The sequence below is a fragment of the Hydra vulgaris genome, chromosome 10 (assembly GCF_038396675.1).
Source record: "Hydra vulgaris chromosome 10, alternate assembly HydraT2T_AEP".
Classification (NCBI taxonomy): domain Eukaryota; kingdom Metazoa; phylum Cnidaria; class Hydrozoa; order Anthoathecata; family Hydridae; genus Hydra; species Hydra vulgaris.
Window position 1 is genome coordinate 36,558,007 of NC_088929.1, and position 21,934 is coordinate 36,579,940.

General features: G+C 27.5%; 2 protein-coding genes across 2 annotated transcripts; both read left to right on the top strand.

Annotated features, from left to right (window-relative positions):
* The first annotated feature begins 9,812 nt into the window (after positions 1-9,812).
* Positions 9,813-14,614, top strand: LOC105846685 (COP9 signalosome complex subunit 8). Its single transcript, XM_065807913.1, has 2 exons — positions 9,813-9,947; positions 13,982-14,614. The coding sequence occupies exon 2, from the start codon at positions 13,994-13,996 to the stop codon at positions 14,561-14,563; it is 570 nt and encodes a 189-aa protein (XP_065663985.1). The 5' UTR covers positions 9,813-9,947; positions 13,982-13,993; the 3' UTR covers positions 14,564-14,614.
* A 1,422-nt stretch (positions 14,615-16,036) lies between these two features.
* Positions 16,037-16,737, top strand: LOC100208678 (coiled-coil domain-containing protein 25). Its single transcript, XM_065807914.1, has one exon. The coding sequence runs from the start codon at positions 16,073-16,075 to the stop codon at positions 16,697-16,699; it is 627 nt and encodes a 208-aa protein (XP_065663986.1). The 5' UTR covers positions 16,037-16,072; the 3' UTR covers positions 16,700-16,737.
* Positions 16,738-21,934: the final 5,197 nt, after the last annotated feature.

Here is a 21,934-nt window from a genome sequence, read left to right on the forward strand (position 1 = left end):
CTTTGTATTCACGCAATTTTTTCATTAAATTCCGAGTTTTTAATTGTTACATTCTATTGTTTGTTTTGTTTGAAAATGTTCAATTTTTCAATACCAATAAATAAAAGCATAGTTTAGCGCGCAAAAATAGAATCGTAATGCTTTAAAAGTTTATTATAAAGCTTAATTTTGTTACAGTGCTTGGAACTACTTTATAACTGCTTAAAAAACTGTGTCTTTTGACTTATAAACTTAATTCCAAGTTTGTTCAAATTCGAAACTTAAATTTGAATTTCAAATGTTTTCGAATTTTTATTCAATTAATGAGAATTCGAAATTAAAAATCGAATTCAATTTCAGATCTAAAATTTGAAAAAATTTGAATTCGAGGTTGACCCCAAATTCCGAATTTAGTTGAATTTTTTCGAATCGAATTCAAAATTCGTCCGAGCTTAAATTTTATCAATAATAAATTTTATTAAAAATTAAAACTTGACTAAATTAGCATGTTTTTAAAACAACTATGATTCTCTGAGTAAGAGCGTTGCGTCAGTAACGTAACGTCAGTAATTAATGAACTTCAGATTAATATCTTCTGCAAAGAGAATTAAAATATCTGTATAGCTTTTATGTACAACAAATCATCTACATAAATGAGTCTTTAATTCAAAGTAATTTTTCAGTTGTTTTTTTCAAATGTTAATATTAGAAAAATAGCATACCGCAGCGTTACGTCAGTAACGAACATATTTTTCTACTTGAAAATAAATACGAATAGTCTGGAAATTTTATATATACACCTATATTACCCATATATATAAATACATTTTAACTTTAATTACGAGGATCTAATATAAATGGAAAGTATTTAAATTAGGTAGGAAACTTGCAAACGTTACATCAGTAACTATAAAATGCATCATCTGTAAAATAATTTTTTAAACTTAAAATTTTGTAAAACAACTTAAAATTTTGTAAAACTTAAAATTTTGTAAAATTTTATATATACACCAATATTACCCATATATATAAATACATTTTAACTTTAATTACGAGGATCTAATATAAATGGAAAGTATTTAAATTAGGTAGGAAATTCGCAAACGGACAACACTGATGTGTAGTCAGAGCACGTGGCAAGTTAAGATATTTGTAAACATTTTTTCATACTGTTTTATATATATATATTTATACCTACTAATGAATATTATTTTTATGAAATATATTTTATCAACTATAAAATTATTAAAAAAGTTTTTTAAATTTCAAGCGACTAATAAATAAAAACTTATATAACATTTACATTTTAACATTCAAGATAAAGTCTTTAAAATAGTTTGTTTGTTTTTTAATCAAATTGGGGAGAGTTGGGCACCATGATAAATGGGGCACCATGAAACATTGTAATTGTGGAGGCATCTTTAGAGTTGTGACAACCACTTTCATTTAGTGAAACACTTACTACTAGAGCTATGTTTTGAAAAAAAAATTATATCATTTGATATTATTAGTCCTGCGAGGGGTTGAAATTTGTGCTTTTTTGATGACCAAGTAATTTATTAGTTTTTAAAGCTCATAAGTTTTAGGGTATTTCATTAAATGTGTCTATTAGTAAGTAATATTATTTTGTAAACTACAATCCATAGGCTTTTTACTTCATTAAACAAAATCATTGAAAAAACAAATTGATACTAAAAATAAAGCGATTGTTTTCTTTTAGCAAGTATGGGGTAACTTGATACAGAATTTGTGGGAGCCCTAAAACTGTAGAGTAGTACTCCATTGTTTCGTAAACAATTCTAAAAATCATATCTTTTAATATTTAACGTCAATTTTAAAAAGATTTATGTAAATAAAATACAAGGAGATCCCATTTCGATACAAAGCCTTTATCTATTGACGCTTAAGAATGACTCTTAAAACGATATATTATTTGGTCTTCTGAAAAGTGATTTTGACCATTGGATGCATTATTTGGGTTATAAATATTCATTTGTTTATATTTCAAATAAAAAACCAACTTTTCTCTATGTTTTATACTTTTTATTTACTTTTTTAATGATGCTCGTAGTGTGTATCAAGGTACTCCATGGGTGGGGTACCTTGAAACAATTTTCTAATTTTACGTTAACTAGTCTCACAAGTTTAAGTATTATACTATGATAATTTATAGAATTTATTTTGTGGGTATAAATTTATTCTACAAATTAAACCAATCGCCTGAAAAAAAGGCGTATTAAAAAAATTGTTACGAAGAAAAGACCAAAAGTGTGTCATGGTGCCCCACTCTCCCCTGATAAAAAAGTATTTTTTAAAAATGGCTGCCAGTTTTCTAAAAATTATTTAAAAAGTCACATAGAAACATCAGAGATAAACTCATACTTATCTTTTACTTCACTTATAAAAAAATTACACAAATGGTCCTTCGTGTGTTAGATCCATTTCATTATTATAAGACTTTTTGAAAATCAAAAACGTTAATTTTTCAAGAAAAAATTAGATATCTCAAGATATATTTATTAACTTTTAAAATCTCTTGCTAAAAAGAAAGATATTAATGCAAGTATCAATTTCAAATGTAAAACTGTGTGTATAGAAGAGGTAACATAGTGGTTTATCGAACATCTTTTTGTAGACTTATTTATTATTAATAATACATTAAGCAATTTATAATTTAGATTGATTAACTTTCTTGATTTTGAGTGGAATAAAAAACAGTATTTTGTAATCCAATAACTAATTGCGTGTAAGTTTTTTCGAGGCATATTTTATATTAAAATAGAATTAAACATAATTGATTAAAATCAATTATTTTTTTGATTTAAATTTAATTCAGTAATTAAGAATATATAATAATTTATTTGCCCGATTCGAGTAATTAATTATTAATTAATAAAAGCTGCATTTACCAAGCTAATAATTGGCGTATTTCATTTATCTTCGTAGCTCACCGTTTCAGTTTTTAACTCATAACTTTTTACCAGAATTAGTTAAGTTAACTTTGAAAAAAGATTCTTGACCAGCGTACAGGGGGTCCAGAGGTGAGCAAAACCCTTCAAAATAAACTTTTATATTAGAGTAACTTTTTTTGTAAATGTGATCTAGAGACCTCCAGCACTCTAAATCTGATGTAATTTTTTCCCTACCTGATTTTTGAGCTCAGTATATCAATTTTACCACAAAAATGACAATATCGTATTTTTTAAATATTAATGAAAAAGTAAAAAATCATAAGAAATTAAATACCAGTCCAGCAAGACAATTTTACAACATTTTAATTCCTTAAAGGTTTATATTTGAGAAATTTTGAGGCTTATTTGTTCCTACCCTCCGATCATTGCAATCTTTTGAAAAGCATCATTATTTGACATAAGTATAAACATACAAATGTTCGGAGTTTGCTCCATGTCTGGAAGTTAGCTATCTCAAACACGAAAAATGCTGGATCTGTAACTGAAGAAAATATTTATTATTTGTATTTACGTATGCAAAAAGTTTTTATTTATGTCAAAAGAAGAGTTTAGTTTAGTAAAGAGTTGAAATCAGTTTGTTTACGAGAAAAATGTTTTTTAATTTCTTGTTGTGTTGAAAGTGAGAAAACTACATCATTAAGTACTTTTGGTTTAATCGTCGTCTAAATAACTTTTCTAAAATGCCGTTTTCATTTAGAAAATTGTACTTTAAATGTGTCAAATGTGTTTTTTTCAGTAATAACGCCCGTAAAATGGAAAAACAGTAAAAAAATAGTCATTTCATCCACCCTAATATTAATGTTTTAGACTAAAGCACTACTCAATGAAATTCTCCAGGCCTCAAACAAATTATGATCTTATGATGAAAATGCAGCTACGTTACTGAGGTATCCAGAATAAAGAGGAGTCAACGACTCCAATCAACCTGAGGAGGCCAAAAGGCTCTTGATGTACTAATGCATGATGTATGTCATCATCTAGATTCTTATATATATATATATATATATATATATATATATATATATATATATATATATATATATATATATATAAATATATGCTAATAAAGTTCAGCTTTACTGAACGTTATTTGTATATATTCACAATATTAAAGAAATTAAGTACATAAAATAAATAAAAATCACGAAAATGTCTTGACAACCCATGACCACACCTACCTGTGCAATTATAACCAGTCCTGGAGACCAAATGTAGCCAGATTTGATTTTCCTGATTTTAATTACCTATATTTAGACATACAACATGTGCTATCTAGTTAAAAAATCAGTAGGATATTCCAGGAACACCCCTAAAATGATCACCTGAGCGGGCATGATCCCTCCTGAAGACCGAATATGCCCAGATTTGAATTCCCTAACAGCAGTTACCTATATTTAGATATAGAACATGTCCAATCTAATTTAAAAAATCATCAAGAAACCCCATGACGTCCCTTGACAATCCTTAAAATAACTATTTGTGTTGTCATGACCACTCCAAAATTAAAATGGAGCCCAAAAATAAAGTTCTTAGCCCCAAAAATCTTTATGATTAATCTTCATATAAAACATGAATCATAAGTCTATATTTAACCCACAAATAGTTTTGTCATTTTTAGACAATTCTGATCCATTGTGCATTGTGAGGAATTGCCCATTTCAATTCCTCCAAACATTAGTATAGATTTCATTGAAGATGAAGTGGATAGTAATAAATGTGCTACTAGTGCCATTCCCAGACCGTCTGCAGATCCAGATTACACATAGGAAGGTAGGGATTCAAAGCCAAAACTTTTAACACAAAGACAACTGAATGACCTTTATAGAGAGCTATCACTGTCTAAGCATTTAGACTACAGGAAAACATTTTACATGGCAAAAATGATCGTATTTGTTACAACCAAAGCGGATTATTTACTTAACAATATACTTTACAGGAGATAGCTTTTTCTGTTATTGCCATGATAATCTCAGACGTGTGCGGCGTCTGACTGGCGTCGCTTCATGAATTTGAAAGCATTACTGTTTCATAATAGAAATGTCAAGCTATTCATCCTTATTACTCATTCTGTGCATATAAAAATATAGATATACTGTCAAATACAACAGTCGTCAATAACAAATTTACGGAGATCCTAAAGTTATAGGTATGTTAATGGGTATGCAAACAGAATTTACAAAAGTTTGTTATTTCATTTGACTGTGGGACATTCATGTTACAACAAAGCACTATAGCAAGCGTAAATGGACACTAAGATCTACATATAAAACAGGGTAAAGCAGTGTCCAATATGCCCCTTTATTTGATCCGCAAAAGATCTTCCTTCCATCTTTACATTAAACTTGGTTTAGTAAAGAATTTTGTTAAGCAATGGGTAAAGTTAAACCACAAGGGTTCCAATACCTTTTTACTTTTTTTTTTTTTTTTGAAATTTTCAAAAATTAGTGCAGCAAAATTAAAGGTGGGAATTTTTGTTGGGCAACTAATTCGGGAGCTTTTATTGGATACTAAATTTAAAAAGCGCTTCATTCCACTGGAATGGTAAGCTTGGCTGGGTTTCAAAAAGACTTAAGCAAACTTTCTTTGGGAAAATAAGTTCTTTGCATAAAAGGATGGAGTTGCAAAACTCATTGATGCTTGTAAAGAAGTAGGTTGTCGAATGTCTTTGAAAATGCACTACCTGTCTTCCCTTCTAAACTTCTTTTCCGAAAACCTTGGTGCAGTGAGTGAGAAATAAGGGGAACGCTTTCACCAAGACATTAGAGCTATTGAAGTTTGTTACCAAAGTTTTTGGAATGAAAGCATGATGGCTGATCATTATTGGATGTTGTATCGTGAAATTCCAGACCAAAAGTTTATCGGAAACAGGGCCTTCAAATGGGAGGGGCGAAGGGAAAAAATTGACCCGGGCGCCAAGCTTAAAGGGGCGCCGGACATTGTTTTTTGTTTTTTTGTTTTTTTTTTTATAAATAATGAAAAAACATTTTAATGACTGACAATGAGAAGTCTGCTTAGTTTTTGTATTTGAGGTTGAAACTTTTGTATTCAGAATAAAAATGCACATGAAAAAAAAATTTTAATTTTAAATTCTATTATTATAATTAATTGTAAACGGTAAGATGCTGCGCTATGGCAATTATAATGGTAACTGATCAAATTTGAAGCAGTTGTTTCCAGTCTGGAATGAGGTGCTCCGTGATAAGGCTGTAAGGATTACTTTAGACACCAAAAAAAAGTTAAAAAATGTTATAATTTTTTTTTTAAACTGTTATTTTTACGGTTGTCACAGATGATAAAATTTTGTTTACAACGGAGTGTCCACAGTCGATGGACTGTGGATTAGTGAGGGCGTCAAATAATTCACCTGAAGTTGAGCTCAATGAATTTCAAAGTGTATCATTCAAATTGACTCCAAAGGAGAAACTTTATCCAACAGGGGATGTGATGCTTAATCTGACTTTGTAATAATTAATACTGACCTTTTTTTGTGGCCAGTTGTTTTGATTCAAAAAGATTGAGATTTAACTATTTTAAAGAGACTCCCTTCACATTCTTTGAAGCAACAAGATTACCCTTGTGGTTCTAAGAGGAAAATTTTTCCTTTGAAAGTTTTGTATCAACCTTTGCCTAGTAAGTAAAAAATAGAAGGAGATTTTTTGGTTTGCAGCTCTCACCTGTTTCCTTTGCTCTTTTGAGCACGAAAGCAGTATTCAAAATAGGGCAATTGTCTCTTCTTTATTGGAACGGCAATAAGCAGCATCAATCTAGCACATTGCATCAAAAGTTCTAAAAAGAGGTATAGATTCTTCTTATTAGCTCCTCTGGTATAGATTCAGAGCTCCAGAAGTGAATCTATACCAGTGAAGTGACTGTTAAATGGAGGATAATTCTGCGTGGAATTTTGGATGTGACTCTTTTCTTGGCTTCTTGGAATTAAGTTTTTCTAGGTATTATGAAGTTCTCTCAATATCAATTTTAAATATTTATAGAATTATTGTAATAATTTAATTATAACAATTACGTACAACAATGTATGCAGGTGAAACAACACAAAAAAAATGGAAACTTTTTTGGCAGTATGGAGCTTATTGGTTGCTACAACTCCGCCATTGCATCCCACTTGGAAGATTTAAAACGCCATTAACAAAAGTGCTGCAGAATGAGTTCCCTTTACCTCTCTCTGTTGTCTCAAAATGGGTTCAATGAGAATATGGTGGTGATATCCAAAGTATACTGTTTGGAAATTCCCATAGGAATTGTCTAATAAAACTGTATCAAAGAAACTTTCTACTACTTTTTTTTTTAACTTCTGCTAGGAACTATTGTTCCCTTTGACAAGGTGTATGTTACAAAAATATTATTGATCAGGAAGTTGCTGTTTTGGGAAAACCATTGATATAAATTCTCTTTCGAAAAGTATTTTAGATGTTATGATAGCTTGTAATACAAGTTCTATGTTTGATGGTCCTAAATTTCTTTTGAAAATGTTGTGAAAACCTATAAACATTTAAATTGCTAATTTTTATGTGATCAAATTCGTTTAACTTTAAAATCAGTAAGAAAGTCAAATAGCAAAGCAAAAGCAATTAAATGTGATAAAAATCAATCAACTTTAACATTTAATGAAAAAACTTGGTTAACTACAGATAGAACTCTTTTGTTGTTTGACTTTTGTCCACTTTATCAAAAACATACAAAATAATGGGCTCAAAAAGCAAACCCTTTTTTTTCCTGATAATACTTACAATGTTTTTCTTAATCAACCTAAATTTTCTACTATCTCAAGCGTTAACAAGACTGGTGATTTTATTAAACTTGCTTGCACATAATGGAAAACTTTTAATCTAAAAAGTGTGGGCATATATTTTAGGTTCAATAATGATCAAAAAGCTTCTTCAGAGATAAATGATAAACAAAGAAAGTTTGTTTTGGATTTTAAAAATTATCTAGCTGATTAAAACGCTATTAAGAGAAACGCTTTTGTTATAAATATGTTTAAGAAAAGTATCGTTAGGCATATTTTTTAAGTGTTCTTCAAAACCAAAGAAATCTCTTGTTCACATTAACATGTATTTTGAAATTATGATTTGCTTAACGAATATGAAATTTTGCCAGTATAATATGTTTTATTTTTTTAAACTTTGGTCAATATCTCAAATCATTTGAAAAAGGTGGATTAAAATGTCCTTTTGACAATACTGTTAAGTGGCTTTTCTTCAATTCGATTAAAGATAAAGTTTATTTGACTTCCATATTCAATACTTATATGCTTTAATGCATAACTTAATTGAAATTGAGTGTTATCGTCACAATATACTTTCCTATATTCATTTATAAAAAACTGAAAACTTTCTACACCCAAATCAAACAAAGAACTATGTTATTTTAAACGAAGAACAACCATATTAAGTTTGTCTTGTTAGGTTGACATTTATCCATTGACATTTTTGTTTTTATTATTTGCTGACATTTGTTGATTGTATCGTTAATTGTAATATGCCTGGAGTTTGCTATTTTGGGATTTTAAAAGCATTCCTTATTTATTTAAAGCAATATATTTTTATTGAAACGTTTATTTACTATTTTTTATTTGATTTGAAACCTGTTTCTTTTTTTCATTATTTGGCAAAAAGTTTTTTGTAATGAAGTAATAAAGTATATTATTTAAAATATGAAAATATTTATAAATTATTTTTATAAATGTATATAAATCGTTAAAGTTTTTATTTTAATTTTCAGATATTTCATAAGGTAAGCCATTAAATAAAGTATGTGCTTTAAAACAAATTTTGATTAAATAAAAAAATTGAATTTTAAACAAATTTAGATTAAATTTGTCGCTTTCATTTTCAAATATCAACCTCCAACTTTTTTGCAGACCAAAACATTTTAACAACCACAAATATTTTGTTAATTTAAATATATAGATAAATTTATATGATAATGTTTTGTGTATTATTTGGCATAAATACATTGACTGGCAATAGGAATACCCAGAACTAAATTTAAATACATCGACTTAAATACATCGACTGAGGATAAGGGTTTGTTTAGGGTTTTAGTCATGATTAAAAGTCATAAAAAACAAGTAAACTACCATTTCGTTATAAAGTATTCAGTTTGACTAGATAGTTTTAACGTCGCGTAAATCAGGTAACGTTCTTCCGCTCTAAACGGAGGAAAGAAAAAAGCAGTGGTAGGGGGACCTCATGTATCACTACAAGCCACTGTACATCCAAGGCTTGCTCAAATGGTGTATGATTCCCTCCCACCTCCACCCCCACCCCCTATCAATGAATTTTATTTCATTATGTCTGCAAAATTAGCTCTTTTAAACCAGCATATCGGCATATGTAGATCATATAGTACAGTCGGCAAACTTAGACTTTTCGTACTATCGGCAAATGTGAAAAGCGAGGTCCTTTTTTTTTTTTTTTTTAGGTCAAAAAATATTTAAGGCATTTTTGCTACAGTCAATAAAAATCCTGGATCCACCCCAGCTTATATACCTTTTTCCAAGATTTTGTTAATAGACTTTTCGTTTATTGGTTTTAAAACTAATATTTTGATTCATATGTCAGTTTTGATTAATGAACCGTTTCTTATCCAGAGAATTACTAGTAACGCAGAAATTCAATGTGCTCTATCAGAAATAGGTAATTGTTGCATACACAAAACTTTTTAATTTTTGTAATTTCTTGGTTTGAAACCTTTCAAACTTCTTGTTGAACTTATAAAACAAATATAAAAGTGTGTTTTTTATAGCTATACAATTTTAAAACCATATCATAATCTTTGGCAATGCGTCTTGATAAGTAACAATTTTAGCAATTTTATTGCTAGAAATTCATTACCGAAAATTAATTTTTTGACCACGGCAAATATCAAGTCGGCAAAAAAAAAAAAAACCTTGTAAAGATGCAATATTTTTCTCAGTATATATCTCGAGTTAACGTATATACGTAATCAAAAAATAATTGTTGTATTTCATCTCATGTAAGTAATGCCATGTGTAATTTTGTTTAACCACATTTTCATTATTGTAAAATTGTTAAGATACTAAATAGACTCAGTGCGTATAAAAATCATATGCTTAATGTATAGTTTTAATAGTTATAATGACATTATTAATTATTAAAGTTAAGCAAAACAACAATAAAAATAATCTAAAAAGTTTCTACTTCTTAAAAATGATTCATTCAATTGTACAGCTTTTATTTAAAAATGCAGCACTAAAGTTTTAATAAAAGTTGTACAATTGAATAAATCATTTTGAAGAAAAAGAAACTTTTTAGATTAATTTTATTATTATTTTGCTTATCATACCCTTTACTTTTTATATTGGTTTACATTATATCAATATACATACATACATACATACATACATACATACATACATACATACATACATACATACATACATACATACATACATACATACATACATACATACATACATACATAAATACATACATACATATATAAATACATACATACATACATACATACATACATACATACATACATACATACATACATACATACATACATACATACATACATACATACATACATACATACATACATACATACATACATACATACATACATACACACATACACACATACATACATAAATACATTCATGCATGCATGCATGCATACATACATACATACATACATACATACATACATATTTGCAAAATGTATTTTTAGTAATATTGCTTGACGAGCAAAGTTTATCATAAATTTTTAATCATTTGCTTAAATTTGAAAAAATTTATATTAGAAAATATCAAGTTATTTCTAAGCAAATGATTAAATTACTAATTACTATTAGCCTCTATAAGCTCAATCTCTTCAGCCATAGGTTCATTTTTGCTGTTTCGAACATGCTTTTGTTATTCAAATGAGTGCTAGCTTTCATTATAACACTTGTTTGAGAACAGATTTTTAAAGAATCTTTTTCGCCACTATAATTAATATAAAGACTTTCGTGCAACTGTTGGAAATCTCTACCAAGTATGATTTGTTCGCAAGAATTGGTTATAACCAAAAAGTATGTATTTGAGTACTCCATACTAAATAAAGTGAAGTTAGTTAAAACTTTACCTATAACTTGAGCAGATAAGGAAGGATCAGCCATAGACTCTTTTATTAGAAGGGAGTATGTTTTAAAAGGGAGTAAGTTTTAAAGAGTCACATGATTCACTTATAAATGTGTCAGAGCTTACAGTGTCAAGAAGAGCTCTTACCTTGGCCCTAGCAATAAAGATATAAACAATATAATTGAGTGAGTTGATAGTAGAGCAAATAATCGAGGCTAAACTTGGTGCATGGAAGTTAGCAGCAGCAGAAGTGACAAAGTTCTTTGATGATTTGCACACTTTCTTGAAATGTCCTTTCTTACCACAATTTATATTCTTTTATATTCAATTATATTCTGCGTCTTTGGCAGGATATGATTGTCGAGGGTGACGTTAACTTCCACAGAAATAACCTCTACTAGGCTAAGTAGAAACCGAAGTCTACTAGGCTAAGTAGAAACCGAAGCAAGCTCAGTAGTACATTCAAAATGTTTATTAATTTTAGCAACATTATGATACTCTGTGTGTGAATACATTTCGTTATTTCTTTGAACGTTTTTCCAAGGAACAAGCTTGATTATAGGCCTCAGTAAGTTTAAGGGTTTTCTAGTAGTCATTGGCGAGTATGATAAGAGCTTAGAACACTTATAAATGAATCGCGAACGTATTCTTCACCATGTTTTAAAGCAAAAACCTGTTTAATGTTGCAATCTTTACTGAGTGTATTTAAGGCCTGCAAAAACTCATCAGTAGTAAAAACTCATGAGTAGATTCTCTAGATGATTGTTTAGGTGAAGCTAACTGATGACTGGAAAATAATTCATTTTTAGATTTTACAGGATTTCTATAGTGCCATCAAATGATTCAATTTCAACAATATGGAGATAAATAGTTAATGAGGACATCTAATTTATCTTCTGTCTATATAGTTTTCATGAAGTTTGTCAAAGTTCTAAACCAGTGTAACCATTCTTTAGAAGCTGATGTAGAATTAGGATTGCTGTCAAATCGCTCCTGTCTTAGATATTTATCCATTAAAATATGAAGAATAAATTATAGTGTAGTAAATTTAATAGTATATAATTAATTCTAAGCCAACATAGAAAGCTTTATTCTTCATATAATAATATGTAAACTAAAATATACAAACAGGTTAGTTTTAGTTAAGTAAAGAAAATGAGTAAAGAAAATGATTCTGTTAAATTATGAAAGTGGCAAATATTCAATGCTATGCCAATATTAGTAGATAAAGATCATTTTTCTTGTTTGAGTATAACTAAGTGAATAAACAAATAAAGTGAATAAATATAAGTCATTATTCTTTTCTGTTGTTTTGAATAAAGGATTTATAGAAATCATTGCATGGTCAGAACCACTTAAAGGAGAGCCAGGAGAAACTAAACACAAGCTAGGGTCAGAGACAAGAAACAAATCAAGGAATTGATGTAATTGATTAGGGTTGTCTGGATAATGAGTCACAAAGTTAACATCTGAGTAAGAGAATAAAAAATACAGAAGTTCTGAAATGTAATGTCATCCGGGTCAGTGATGTTAGAGTCAAACCATTCAGTGTGGTGAGCATTAAAGTCACCAATTGACAGCAGGGTAAAGCAAAAGGGCTTGGTCAATTTGATCTGAAATTACTTCTTAAAAAAATGCAGTCTTAAGAAGAAAGAGAATGATAAGAAATATGAGAAAATGTAATTAAGTGAAGATTCGCTAATCAGAAGCACATAAATGAGTGGTCAGAGATCCAAACCTGATTTTTTGATTCAATTAAAATTTTTGTTTATAACCAGATACATGTTTTACCTCAGTGCTGTGGTCAAATGTTTAGTAAAAAGACCTTCAATTTTTGTTGTTATTTGTAAATCATGAGGAGCATCAAAATGTTATTACAATTTTCTTGCAAATTATGTAATAAATGTTACATCTACTAAATTTCAGATTTTTTTTTCAGATTTCAGATAATTCTTTGTTAATCTCACATTCATAAAACTGAGGGGTCAAACAAGTTAAGGTTGCTAATAACTTATATAAGTCATTGTTTCTATAATTTTTGTTCTTTATATATTTGTTCAATACTTTTACTCTTAAACTTAAACCTTGGTTTCTGCTGCGCTGAGAAATAATTTGAGTGTTTTACTATCAGAGATATGATGAGGGTTGAACCCAGAACTTCTTACTTATAAAGCAGTTGCTCTGCCACTAGGCTGCTTCTTCATTGTTATCTTATTAGTTTTTATACAACCGTTTCCATATTTTTGCATAAAAAATTTTAATAAAGAAATTATTTAAAATGTTTTTTGTACAAATTTTTATTTTATTTTATATGCATTTTTAGACTTAAGGCTTTACTCATTTTTTAAGATTAAATGGTTATTGAACCATTTTAGATATTTTTAACTTCTTCATTGTACTATGTTACTGAAAAATAAATTATGTGTAACTAATTATTACTTTTAAATGTTTTTCTTACATTTTTTGAGCATATAAGTATAAACAGAGGGGGGGATCCAGCATTTTTTGATGTTTCAGATCAAAAATTACGACTTTATAAAATGTGTAACTTTGTATAGTCATAATTTTTGAATGCCAAGAGTATACTGTATAAAGTTTAAGTTTTATCAATGAATATTAATTTATTTAAGAATAGTAAAAAATATTTTATCAACTTGTTGCTCTCTTGTTTGGGCCAAAAGTTTAGGGCTTTTTTGTTACGAGACGCTATTCTTATTTGACTTAAATACAAACATAAATTTTTGGAGTTTGCTTTTGAGTCAGATATCTGGAAGTTATCTCAAACAACAAAAAATGCTAGATATGTGTCTGATAAAGCATATTTATATTGGTTTATAAAGCACAATTTTATAATAACTTGATTGGTTTAAGGGATGCATTTAGTTTGATTTGCTTAGAATTTATTTTAAAGTTACTTTTTAGATAAAAGCAATAATGCTCTACAATGAACTATCATATGAAGAGACTCTTGCTAGTTTAGAACATCAAGAGTTAACATCTTCCAATGGAATAGCGTCAATAGAAGTTTATTCTCAACTGCTGACGTTTTATCTTTTGGAGAATGATATCATAAATGCCAAGTTTCTTTGGAAAAGAATCCCTGCACCCTTAAAAGATAATGAAGAATTAAAAAATATTTGGGTCATAGGAAAATATATGTGGAAAAAAGATTTAGTAAATATATACAGTGCAATATCCAGTTATGAATGGTCTACTTTAATATCACCTTTAATGAAAAAACTTTGTGAAAAACTTCGTGAATCTTCCTTAAAGTTAATATCAAAAGTGTATACTGTTGTTAAAGTGGAATCTTTATGTGCTATGCTAGGGGCTCAAGAAGAAGAAGTTTTGACTTTAATTTCTTCATTTCCATGGGAAGTTGAGCAGAACTTTATAAAAATTCCACAAAGTACAGAAACTAAAAAGAATATTGAGTGTTCTTCAGAAGACAGTGATAAACTTTTGAAGCGACTCACTGATTATATTATTTTTTATGAAAATTAGTTAGTAATTATTTCCTGTTCTCAAAAATACTCTCTACTTTTTCTTGTAAAATTCATTCAATATTTATATTTAAATTTAAAGGCTGGAAAAAAGGAAGTTAGCCAGCTAAATAAAATAATACAACTTTTTTGCATAACTTACAGACAAAGGCAAATTTATTTAAAGAACTGAAGTTTTTTTAGTATTTTAATTTTCCCTTTTTTTTTTTTATTAATATATTATATAATTTTATAAACTTTTTTACTTTGCAGTTTTATAAAAATCATTTTTAAATTTCTTTTTAACCATAAAAAAAGTTGCTATAGAATGTTTGAGATGCTCTCATATATATATATATATATATATATATATATATATATATATATATATATATATATATATATATATATATATATATATATATATATATATATATATATATATATATATATATATATAAACATATATATGTATGTGTGTGTGTATATATATATATATATATATATATATATATATATATATATATAAACATATATATATATATATATATATATATATATATATATATATATATATATATATATATATATATATAAACATATATATGTATGTATGTATATTCTGCACTGGCATTACCCCATTGGCCATTTGCAAAAAAGTGATTATTTCGATTATGCGATAAAAAGCAATAAAAAATTGCATCAAATTGCACTCATTTTTTCAATGAAAATAAAGTCACAATATATTGCCAAGCCATTCGCTTTATAAAAATCACAGCATTGTGATTACCTAACTAAATATCGCATTCTTGACTAAGCACCCCTTATTTCTTATGTAAATATCGAAATTTATCGCATTAATCAAATTGTGGTAATGCTAGTGCTTTATATATATATATGTATATATATATCAAAATTAAATATTCTTTTTAATTTTGATTTATTCTGAAATTTAATTAATCAGCTAAGTTAGGCTCCAATCAATACCTGTTGTTAAAGAAAATTTTAGTGTAAAATTTTATTTCAAGTGATGGAAATCATTTAAGTATATATATATATATATATATATATATATATATATATATATATATATATATATATATATATATATATATATATATATATATATATATATATATATATATATATATATATATATGTATATATATATATATATATATATATATATATATATATATATATATATATATATATATATATATATATATATATATATATATATATATATATATATATATATGTATATATATTTGCTGACCTGTTGTGATCAATATATCTAATGACATTGATTTCAGTTGGTCAACCGTATATTATAAATATATAATAAAATCTTTATATGTTCAAAAGTAGTTTATATGCTTCCTTTTTATTGGATTTATCTTATGTGAATATATATATAAATATATATATATATATATATATATATATATATATATTTATTTATTTATTTATACATACAAACTTATATATTTATGACAATTTTTTTTTTCACTTAAAAGGAATTTCTAAAATGGTAATAGAATTCTCTTCTAATGCTGTTACACCTCCAATGCATATATATATGGGAAGAGATAAACATGAAAATGAGGAGCTTATTAGATGGGGATGGCCAGAAGATGTATGGTTTCATGTAGACAAACTTTCATCAGCCCACATATATTTACGATTAACTCCAGGAATGACTATAGACACTATACCGGAAGATGTCCTTAATGATTGCATTCAATTGACAAAAGCAAACAGTATTCAAGGTAGTAAGCAAAATCATGTAAACATTGTATATACACCTTGGTCTAATTTAAAAAAAACAGGAAGTATGGATGTAGGTCAAGTAGGATTTCACAATGACAAAGATGTCCGCTATGCTATGGTAGAAAAAAAATGCAATGAAATTATAAATCGATTAAATAAAACAAAAGTAGAAAGAGAAATAAATTATAGATTACTTAGAGAAGATAGGGACAGAGAAGAGCGTGCAAAAGAACGTGCAAAACAACTAGAAGAAAAAGCACTCAATAAGTTAAGAGAGGAGCAAAAGAGGGAACAAGAAAACCTTACTAGCTATGCATCGCTTATGAACGAGAGCAATATGAGATCAAACATTGATGATCCAGTAGACGAAGATGATTTTATGTAACGTTTTTGTTGCTAAGAATATAAATTACATTATTTCTATATCTTATTATCTTATTACTTCTATATCTTCTATATTCTATAACTTTATATTTTCTTGATGATTTTAGTAGGAAAATATTTTGAATTAAAAAGAAAATGAAAAGAAATTTTTGAAAAGAAAAAAAAAATGAAACTTATTATTTGCTTATATTAAGAGCAATAGCTCATTTTACACTATTTCTTTGCTTCTTCTTATGCGTTTATATAACAGGATAGCATGGTTTTAACAATTTTTCCCATTCGCAAGTTTTAAAATCAGTTTTAAATTAACTCATTTTCTCAGCAGCTAGTATGTAGCTCTCACCAGCTAGTATGTAGCTTGTATGCAATTTATTTTATGTCCTGTTTATAAGTTCTGAATTGTTCTTAGCGTTGTTAAAAAAAGTTTTTAAAAAAATTTGAAGGTTTTAAATTAAACTGGAAATATACTATTTGGAGGGCTCATTTTGATTTAAATTTCACATTTTGTTTACTAAATTTTAATAAATAAAATTTTGATAATTAAAAATTTAATAATTAAAATTTTAATAATTAAATCGACTTAAATTTTGTTAAAATTATATTTTTTATTAACCAGTGCGTAATAGACCTGAACATACCAAATGTTAGCTAAAATTATAAAGAACCTTTAAATAGACACAAAAAAATTAAATAGACATTAAATTATGGACTTGGAAATTTACTTTTGAGGTCAAAATCGGATTCGAAGCACTTAAACGGCGTTCTATCTACCTACTGCTTTGGAGAGGTTAACTTTGAAGTTTTGTTCAAGCAACATAAAACTTTTAAATCAAGGTATTTATTTTAATGAGTTTAGCAGTAATTTTGATTAATAACAAAACTGTATACTGCCAATATTCCAATATATCATTAATGTATCTAAATGAAAATAGCAAAATTAGTAGGATAAAAGTACGAAAAGGCACTAAAATTAGTGCTTTTTTGTACTTTTTTCGACGAAGAGCTTTTTAAACAAATGCATATGGCGAGAAAATAAAGCGTGTACACGAAATAAATGTAAAAATAAAAAAACTACTAGAAAATGCTACTCATCAATTTTTATTTAGATTTAAGTATAAAATATTAAAACATTATTTTAAGAAGATAAAATGTTTCAAAGAAATTGGTTTATTCCTGTGAGCATTTAATAAATAAAGCGTCACACTTTTACTTTAGTAGAACCCATAAGCTTGTGCACAGAACAACAATCAAAGCCATTTGATGCTTTCTTAAATGACATCGGACAGGACTGAAAAGTCTTGTTTTTCAAAAGGAATGACCTTTATAAACTAAATTAGAAAATACAAAAAAAATAAAAACGTTTGGAAGGCGGCAATAATAACTAACATGCTACCTATAAAGATCTATTTAGTTTCAGGTAAAGGTATTGCATGTGGTATATTAAAATTAAATAGATATTTATGAGTAGTTCGTTAAGTATTTTTGCCCTCTTCTAAACATTTTTTTTTTTTTGAATTTCCAATTTAGTTTATAGAGGTCATTCCGTTTGAAAAAAAAGACTTTTCAATCCTGCCCATTTTCAAGTCTTCAACGTTTCTCCATCTTTTTTCGTTTGATAATTGTGTAGCACATTTTAATAAACCTCAATTCTGGGCAGTTTGAAGGATTTGCTGTTTTGGGCACAACTTTTACGTCGATTTGGTTATACCATTAAAAAGCTAGTTTACTATGGATAAAAACTAAATAAGGTTAGAACACGTCTACTATCGTGTGTTTTAATAAAAGGTAAGAAAGAGGTGCTGAGTTTTTGCCACACATGCAAATAAATAGATAAATCTAGGCTTTTTTAGTTTTGTGTATTTAAATGTTTTATCCTCTATACTTGGCAGTATAATATACAGCACCAGGATTTTGCTAAGTATTCTACTTCATATAAGTTTAACTATCGGCCTATATCTGTTCTTCGAGTTTTTTCGAAAACTCTAGAAAGAATTATGTTTAACAGAATTTACCCACATCTTACTGAGATTAATTTGTTATTTAACCATCAGTATGGATTTAAAAAAAAAAACAGAACACGCAATTCTTCAGTTAACATGTAATCTCACAGAATCGTTTGAAAAAACCGAGTATATAAGCATCTTTGTTGACTTATCCAAAGCCTTTGATATATAGACTATGAAATTCTTTTTAAAAAACTCAAACATTACGGAATAACTGGAAATGTTCTTAAATGGTTAAAAAGTTATTTAAATAATCGCAAACAATTTGTATCCGTTGAAGATTTCTTACTGGTTTAAATCAAACAAGTTATTAATTAACATTAAAAAAACTAATTAGATTTTCTTTCATCTACCTTCAAAAACAAAATTAATTCCTAACAAAATGCCATCCCTTTTCATTGATAATGTCGAAATAAGCAGAGTAAATGTTACAAAATTTTTAGGTGTTTATACTGATGGTCCCCTTACTTGGAAAGTTCTCATTGAAAATTTATATAAAAAAACTTCAAAAAGTATAGAAACTTTATATAAGGTAAGAAGCTTTTTAATTAAGAAAACTCAATTATATTTCTATTTTATTCACAGCCATATTAACAATGCAATTATTGTATGGGCTAATACCAACAAAAGCAAACTTGAACCTCTTTATCGTCATCAGAAACATATAGCACGTTTAGTAAACTTTAATGAATGTTTTACACATGCAAAACCTCTATTATAAAAAATGAATGCACTAAATATATATCAAATTAATGTTTATAATGTTCTATGTTTTATGTTTTCATGTAAAATCAATTCTTCCCCGGTTTCCTTTTATAATTTGTATTTGTCTAAAGATAAAAATAAATACATTTTACACAATGACAATTTTATTAAACAGCCATATTTTCAAACAAATTATAGCAAGTTTTTGCATCGCTTTTCTCAAAAGTTTTGGAACAATATAGTTTTAAAAAATTTTCCTTAAATTTTTATTGAGTCATGTAACTACAACTCATTTAAACGAAAACTTAAAGAATCAATTTTTACAATTGATGACTTGGTAATATACTTTTAATATATATATATTTTTGTATATCCCCCTTTTACCTTTTATTAATCAAAAAACTTTTAAAAATCTATATAAATACTAAGACTTTCAAGCGATTTTTATATTTTTTGAATATACAGTATATAAAACATTTAAATTTTATCAATGGACTTTTTAGTAAAGAAAAATTTGTAATTATCTTGTTCATCTTTTACCAATATTGCGAGAAGTTATCACGTTTATATTAGCGGTTCTCGACGACAAGGCTTAACGAGTTCCCGCGTTCTTATTTTTTTTTATCGATCTAATTCTTTAAAATTTTTATTGTCATTTGCTTTTTTTGTTATTCTTATCTTGTAAACTTTATATTGTATAACGACATGTTGTTTAAAATGCAATTAAGAACAAAAAAATGTTTTATTATCTTTAATAATAATAATAATAATAATAATAATAATAATAATAATAATAATAATAATAATAGTAACAATAATAATAATAATAATAATAATAATAATAATAATAATAACAATAATAACAATAATAACAATAATAATAATAATAATAATAATAATAATAATAATAATAAAGAAATTTTTAGAAATAAATTTATCATACAACTTTCTGCCGCAGGTCCTTACACTTTTTTTTTAATTTCAGAATGGTTGGGCACATTTTGTGACTTTAAAGAATAAAGCCCATGTTTATTTCAAACTTTTACAAACAACAATGAATAATTTTTTTGCGCGTTTCCTTAGTGAGGGGATTGGGTGTTAAAGCTGTTGACCGGTTTTTTAGCCATCTTATATCTTGAAAAGATATAAGATGGCTAAAAAACCGTCCTTCCACTACCAGATTTGCGTTTGATCAATTTTGTTGGGAAAAAAAGGTTGAATAACACAATTAACAATGTAGGGTTGTATTTGGAACTTATTTACCATTGAAGCTTCTATTGGGTGGACACGAAAACATCCAGTCAACTTTAAATTGAGGCTTCTATAAAGCCATGAATGCTTTTTATTCCAATTTTTTTAATTAAATGTGTTTATATCAATTAGGGTTTCAACTTAATTTTTTAAGGGGCTTGATGGGCTGTTTGTCAACGGATCAAATTTTATAGCGGGTTGATACCATCATTTCGGAGATATTTTCTTTTTTCACCTTATTGATTGCAACAACCTACTATTTTTGGAAGTCTTTTTATTGTTGTTACTCCACCTGTCTTACAAAAAACTCCTTTAATTATTGCTAAAAAATCTTCAATCTTGCGTTCTTCAAGATGGATTAGAGGATTTGCATCTTTAGGAACAATTTTCGCATTATTATCTTTCCACCACTGTAGAACATTTTTTAGAATAGTAAGAAGCAGCAAGATCTAGCCAATAGAGACATTGGTATTTCGTGTTTTTTTTTTCATAAATGGCAAAGGTTTTTTTTTGGAAGTATTCTTTGATGTAGAGATGATCCAGTCAAGATTTTCTTAGTGACAAAACAAGAGGACAGCATACCACAGCTACAAATTACGTGCCACACAAAGAAATTGGATGCAAATTTTTCTCGTCGAATATATTTAAGTTAATCATCGACAGGCTTATCTTTGTTTCCATAATAAAATTGCTGACCAGGAAGTTGAGAAAAATCCGCCTTCCAATATGTTTCGTCGTCTTCAGTTGTGCATATACTTTTCCGCCATTATTTTAACCAAATTCTTTGCGCGTCGAATTCCTTTAATTTTACAAAACAAGCTTCTCTTAGGTGTATTTTTTTTAATGAAATGCTTTAAATCAAGTGTTTTTAAGTACTTTTTTAAAATAAGAACGCGAAGTCTTTTTATTTTTTTACTAGATATGTGACTGGTTTGAATTTCTTGCTATTGAACTGAGAATCGACTTTACCTTTTTGGATTTATGGAAAGTTTTCTTACTTCCACTTCCAGGTTTTCTTTCAAAGCTTTAAGTAGTCTTGAACTTATTTATAATACCAATGGCTGTAGATTTTGGGACATTTGTACGTTTAGCAATCATGCAGTATGAAGTCGCTGGACTTTTGCACAAAATGTTCACAACTTTTTGTGCAAAAGTCCAGCGACTTCATACTGCATGATTGCTAAACGTACAAATGTCCCAAAATCTACAGTCATTGGTATTATAAATAAGTATATTTATACATACACCCCTCAATTTGTTTCCAAAATATTTGGCAA

Excerpts from the sequence above, each read along its gene's own strand:
- LOC105846685 (XM_065807913.1), top strand. The coding sequence starts at position 13,994 with ATGCTCTACAATGAACTATCATATGAAGAGACTCTTGCTAGTTTAGAA.
- LOC100208678 (XM_065807914.1), top strand. The coding sequence starts at position 16,073 with ATGGTAATAGAATTCTCTTCTAATGCTGTTACACCTCCAATGCATATA.